General features: G+C 34.1%; 1 protein-coding gene across 1 annotated transcript; it reads left to right on the forward strand.

Annotated features, from left to right (window-relative positions):
• Nucleotides 1–1,392: 1,392 nt before the first annotated feature.
• Nucleotides 1,393–5,151, forward strand: LOC147391109 (putative serine/threonine-protein kinase At1g01540). Its single transcript, XM_086459379.1, has 7 exons — nt 1,393–2,157; nt 3,333–3,437; nt 3,645–3,767; nt 3,865–4,035; nt 4,131–4,260; nt 4,383–4,592; nt 4,748–5,151. Exons 1-7 carry the CDS (start codon nt 1,604–1,606, stop codon nt 4,868–4,870), a joined length of 1,416 nt encoding a protein of 471 aa, XP_086315505.1. The 5' UTR covers nt 1,393–1,603; the 3' UTR covers nt 4,871–5,151.
• Nucleotides 5,152–6,626: the final 1,475 nt, after the last annotated feature.

The raw sequence follows: 6,626 nt of genomic DNA on the forward strand, positions 1-6,626 counted from the left end.
TCGATCCTTATTTGATTGAATTCTTATTATACCTCAATATTTATATCCAAATCCCATTTGATTAACAACGGATTGAGCCTAGACATATAAAATCCAAATTAATATGTAATAGTGGGTGTCAAAGGGTTAGGTTTGGGTCAGTTCCATGAATACCCAGAACTGGACCCGAACTTTAACATCGATTTCAATTCCATGTATGAGACCCTTGGAACTAGAACTAGCCCAACTAATACCCAATACCCATTGGGACCTGTCGAGTACCCATTAATATTAAAAATAAAAATAAAAAACTTGACTTAATTTCTAAGGGTCATTTTGCTTAAATGGATTACCACATTAGCAATCCAACACGACAACCCTCTAAATTTCATCCAAAAATTTAAAAAAAATCAAAAAATAATTTATTCTGGGCTTGATCCAAGGTTTTGAGAATGGACAGCTATTGAACTTTTACCTAAGTTTTTAAAAATTTAACGATGTAAAGTAATGTTTTTTTGACTATTTATTTTTTCAAAGTTCATAAAAGTTTCTTTTACAACCCTAAATCATCAGATCATATTTTTTATGTTACAAGATTAGACCAAGGAGCCTTAGTAAGGGTGAAAGCTTTAGTTAAGGCTAGTGAGACTATTCTATTTGTTTGTAGTGTTTAAACTTTGAATGAGGTATTTTAATCTTTGAAAATATTAAAGATGAGAAAAATCTAACCCAAAAGCATGTGAGTGCGATTCTATTCTTCTTTGACGTTGAAACTTGAAACGGGGGGAAGGGAATATGGATAAAGGTTTGGAAAATAAAAGGATTGAGACTTGAAAATTAAATTATTTGTTTGAGAAGATATTAAATATTGAAATATCTCTTCAAAATTATTAATTACTATTTATACAACTAAATAATAAATATAATCATCCTCATTAATATATATTTTTTTAAAACACCCTATTTACCTATTTACCCAATGGGTACCCGATGGAAAACTGATTGTAAATTGGTCCTTAAAATTACTACCCATAACCGACCCGTAAATTAATCAAGTCTCTCATAGTTGACCCAAAACCGATTAATCGGTTTCGGGTACATTAGATAATCAGGTAATAATGTACCTATTGACACGCCTACGTAATATACATCATAAACAAACAAAATATATAATAATTATACCATATATTTTCTCACGTATTATTGGGTTGGATCCCAATTAGGTTAGGATATACTTGATCCAAAACTGATACAATAGAATATAGATTATCAAATCGGATCATTATAGAAACCCAAATCCTCAATCCAAAATTCTAAGATAGTAAGATTATTGCACAGGACATGTATGTCATTGTACAAAATCTAAGAGAGTTTTTAGGGTTTAGACATATCACTCTCGTCCGAGTGTTTAACAGAAACAGACAGCATAAGTTCATTTTACCAAGATCGATCTCTCTCTGAAACTCAACGCTTCTGCAACTCCGCTCCATCCTGCCCAAATGAACCAACTTTCCCCTCAAATCACCATTTTTTCCAGCTCAAATAATGCGAGAAACCTCAGAAAACTTAATCTTCACTAACATCTAAAACACTTTATAGTTCCATCTCTCTCTCTCTCTCGATCATGTCGATATACGATACAGCATTCTTGAACAACGAACTCTCGAAACCAACCTCCATCTTTGGCCTTCGTTTATGGGTCGTCATCGGGATCTGTGTTGGAATATTTATCGTTCTCATTCTCTTCCTTCTCTCCCTTTGCATCAACTCTCGACGCAGAAAATCTTCTCTTTATTCTTCCTCTAAGCTCACTTCAGGCGATCAAACCCCCATTGTCTCTAAAGAGATCCAAGAGATCGTTCATGTTTCAACTCCGAATTCGGAGATTCAGATAGATATTGGAAAGGTTGAACATCGAGTAGTGTTCTCTGATCGACCTTCGTCTCATGCAAGTGGAGAGAGTCGATCGACTGGAGCCGAATCGGCGTCGATGGCTGGTGGACCACCAGAGGTTTCACATTTGGGGTGGGGACATTGGTACACTCTGAGAGAGCTTGAAGAAGCAACAAATGGATTGGCGGATGAGAATGTGATTGGGGAAGGTGGATATGGGATCGTCTATCATGGAATTTTTCCGGATAATAATCAGGTGGCGGTGAAGAATTTGTTGAATAACAGGTAGTACCCAATTCACCAAATTGTTTATTTATTTTTTTTAATTTAATTTTTCGATTAGGAGATCAAATTTGGGATTAATTGATTACTTAGACTTGCTTGGTAATTCGGTTTGTGTGAATTATCTATGTTTTGTGTGAAAAACTTAGCTGGTTTTGATTTCATTTCTGTGGAAAAGAAGTCTTGTTCAAGAAAGAATTTTTTTATATTGGGTGGTGAGTAGGTTATACCCAAATTATCTATCTTTATTTAGATGAAACCAAAACTGAATAAATATTTGTGGATATGTTTTCGATTAGGAGAGTAAATTTTTTAAGAAACGGACATGCTTTGTAATTGGGTTTGTGTGAATTATCTATGTTTATTTTAAAAACTTTTCTGGTTCTGTGAAAGAGTAGTTTTTATCAAGAAAGGAATCTTCTTTTGTTTTTTCTTTCCCTATTCTTCTTTATTCGGTGGTGAGTAGGTAACATGTTGAGTAAAGCAACTTGTAATAACTAATATGTGACTTCTAGGCAAAAAGAAAAAAAAGTTTTCAGTTTTAAGGTGAATTTCAGAAGCCCAACTGGTGATTTCTTAATGAAACTCCATTATTGGATTGATAATGTTACTCTAGTTATTTGGATGGTCAGTGGTGTATGTTGAGGAGTGATCTTGAAGTAGGGTATCCTTTCTTTTCATCTCTTGTGATTTGTTTCAGGATCTTGTTCTTTAATACAGAGCTGAATCATTAGCATTTACAGCTTGGCCCAAATATTGGGGTTGTCATCATTAATCCTGTTTCGCCATTAACCTCTATGTTGAGTGTTGTGGAACTGAATTGTTTGAAAAGAAAAATATTCCTTATTCATTTTACAGTGCTGGGCATGATTATATCTTATCTTCCCCTTATTCTCAGTTGAGAATGTTGGTGTCAAGTTACAAAGCTCAATAATCATAAGACTAAAATTATTATTCATCAGTTGAATTATGTTTTCCTCTTGGTTTTGCTGTTCTATATAATTATTGTGTTACTGAATAAAAAAAAAAGAATTTTTTTTCCTATGAATTGTTGTTTTCAATAACTGGAAACCACCTTCTTTGTGTGCAAAATTTTTAATACAAACTTTGTTCTGGATCATTTTCTCTTACCTTTGAAATAATTTAAAGCTAACCTTATTTATCTCATTAATTCTTAGGGGTCAAGCTGAGAAGGAATTTAAAGTAGAGGTGGAAGCCATTGGGCGTGTTAGACACAAGAATTTGGTCAGGCTGCTTGGGTACTGTGTTGAGGGAGCTTATAGGTATGAATGTTTTATTTATATTCTTCTGTTGCATTTTATTTCAGTGATTTTCTCTTTACTCTTTGTAGTAATGTTGTAGGTTTTCAACCAACAATTTTTGGGTCTCTAAATGTTTGAAATATTGTGCAAATTGAGTTTCATGTTTTTTGTGATGGAGGTTTGAACAAGTTCAGATTTTTTACTCTTCTCTCTGATTTTGTTGATTAGGATGCTTGTCTATGAGTATGTAGACAATGGTAATCTCGATCAGTGGCTCCATGGGGATGTAGGGGAAGTCAGTCCTCTAACATGGGATATTCGAATGAACATTATCCTTGGAACCGCAAAAGGGTAAAGAAATTTTTTCTCAAAAGATTGTTTTTTATGTCTTTTTTCTTCCATGAAATTTTCCTGCAAATGGAGCTTAAAGAGGATGTGTTTTCTACAGCTTGGCTTACCTTCATGAGGGTCTCGAACCAAAGGTTGTCCATCGAGATGTAAAATCTAGCAATATACTACTTGATCGACAATGGCATCCTAAGGTTTCTGATTTTGGACTTGCTAAGCTTATATGTTCTGAAAGGAGTTACGTGACAACTCGTGTGATGGGAACATTTGGGTTAGTCTCCATCCTTGTTTAATATTTGGCATACACATGTTTCCTTTCCTTATAGATGAGTTTCATTACTCCATTACTTATTCATGTATTTATAGTTACGTAGCACCTGAATATGCATGTACTGGTATGTTGAATGAGAGGAGCGATGTTTATAGCTTCGGAATACTTATAATGGAGATAATTTCTGGAAGGAATCCTGTTGATTACAGTCGACCACCTGGAGAGGTATTTAAAAATTTCAATAGTTGTATGCTTTTATAACGTCTCTAACCTTAAGTCTCCATCTGTTTATGGGAGATGAGCTGGAAGAGAATCTTTCTTTTAGTTTATTTTATTTTATTTTTCAGGTGAACTTGGTGGAATGGTTGAAGACATTGGTTGGGAACCGAAAATCTGAGTTAGTAGTGGATCCGAAAGTACCTGAAATGCCTTCTTCAAAGGCACTCAAACGTATTCTTTTAGTCGCTCTACGATGTGTCGATCCAGATGCAACAAAAAGGCCTAAAATGGGATATGTGATTCACATGCTTGAAGCAGATGACTTACTATTCCGTGATGTATGTACCCTTCTTTTTTATGGAAGAACCAAATTATGGAGTCCTAAGAAGTTATCAGATATCACTAAATATAAAAAAGAAAACTATTGACAAACTTCCTATATGCATTTTTTCCATCATCGACAAATTACTTATCAACACCCCTATGTTTGCAGGAACACCGGAACGGGCGAGAGGCTTCCCATTCTCGTCTTGACAAAAAGTTGGCTGATGAATCCTCGGAATCTGGCAAAGGGGAAAGCAGTAGCAATCCCCAACAACAAATAAAGTGGAGATGATGCACACAAAAAGAAATTTTTTGTGTGTAAATTATTGGTGACTGACACTTCAAATATGTGAGTGACTGAATCCATTATAGATTTCATTCATTTTTAGATGTACTTTCAATTTCCAGAAAAGCTTACTACCATCGTTGTATGCTTGGTCATTTTTGTTTAGGATCCCTCCTGGGATGGATTTGTATCATAGAAAAATCGTTTATCATCCCAATAGTAGTAATAACAGATGACATTTTTACAGGTCTTGGATGAAAAATTTGCAATTGGCAGTATTGGTGTCAGCTTTGAGTGTTTCAACCTAATTCTGTGTAGTGTATCTACTTTTCTTTTCCTGAATTATATTGTATCTAAAAAAAGAAGTATATTTTTTAGGTCGAGATCAACGGAAATTTTAGAAGGGGGTTGCATCACCATCTCAGTCAATTCTAGATTGAATAGGTAAAGACCCACCTATAACACTTTTAATTCAATTGAGAAATCATTTATCCATTGTGCGCCATGGCCTGCTATTGATGAGATTCATGGCCCACGATGGGATTCAGTTACATCATTCATCGGGGTTTTGTTGGACCATCTATCTGGGCAAACCAAAGTTCTAGATTATACAAGTAAGGCCAATGGTCTTGATTTCACAATCAATGCCGCCAGGAGATGTATTGCTTGCATTTCATATTGATGACACATGGTATGACAAGTACTAACTAAGCTGGAATTAAATGTATATGAAAATTTTGTTTCTCAGGATCTATTCATCCAGCTATAGTTGTGTGGATACAAAATATATATATATATATATATTATCATGTAATGATGGTTTTTGTTTTTAAAGGAAACAAAATTGTAGTTGTGCTGCAGAGCATTAAAAAACTGGAAACTTGGGACAAGAGAGTAAATGAGATAAAGGGTTGGTACTTAAGTGCATTAAAGAAATTGGGACCTAGGACAAGAAAGTAAATAATTGTGAGGGAGATAAGAGTCTTGGTTCTTGGGATAAGAGATTAAATAATTGTGATTGAGATAAGCTTGGTTCCTGAGTTCTTCCAGGCTGTATTGTTGCGGTGTGGGGTTGGGTTCGGGGGAAGAATAGCTTGCTGGGTTTGAGAAAACACAGCTGTACAAGAAACACTACTATAAATTGTGTCTTTTGAAGATTCTTTTTTATTTCATATTGCCCACTTGTGTGGGGGAGGTATGGGTTTATGAGGAATCCATCCAAGAAAAACCCTTTAAAATAAATTGATCTTGTTTTCACTTGACTTTCTAGGCTTTGTTAATCCCCCCCTTATAAAAATAATTATTTTAATTTTAAAAAATTTATAATTCTATAAACAAGTAAGATCAAAAATTTATCATTTCTTATATATATATAATAAATTTATATTAAAAATTTATAAAAATAATTATTTTAATTTTAAAAAGTTTATAATTCTATAAACAAGTAAGATCAAAAGTTTATCATTTCTTCATATCTTCTTCTTCTACTTCTCTCTCTCTCTTTCTCATTCTTTTCTTCTTCTTTGCATCTTGAAAGATTTTAATGAAGGTTTTAAGTTTTGATCTTACTTGTTTTTCTTTCCCTAACACTTACAATGGAGTCGAAGGCGTTCATTCACATGAGAAAGTTTTGCTCAATGGTACCTACTATAGACACCCCATTTTTGCACTCGCCTGATTAATCAACTCGTCAACCCGATCGCAATGATTCCCAATGATGGATGTGTATTCCATTGTTTTATTTTGTTACCAGATGTGTTTC

This window comes from Akebia trifoliata, chromosome 11, assembly GCF_017979445.1.
Source record: "Akebia trifoliata isolate Shusen 1 chromosome 11, ASM1797944v1, whole genome shotgun sequence".
Classification (NCBI taxonomy): Eukaryota; Viridiplantae; Streptophyta; class Magnoliopsida; order Ranunculales; family Lardizabalaceae; genus Akebia; species Akebia trifoliata.

Bases quoted from the DNA above. Each gene is read 5' to 3' on its own strand.
- LOC147391109 (XM_086459379.1), top strand. From the start codon at position 1,604: ATGTCGATATACGATACAGCATTCTTGAACAACGAACTCTCGAAACCA. The intron at 3,768-3,864 runs GTAAAGAAATTT...TGTTTTCTACAG, and splicing joins ATCCTTGGAACCGCAAAAGG to CTTGGCTTACCTTCATGAGG. The intron at 4,593-4,747 runs GTATGTACCCTT...CTATGTTTGCAG, and splicing joins ATGACTTACTATTCCGTGAT to GAACACCGGAACGGGCGAGA.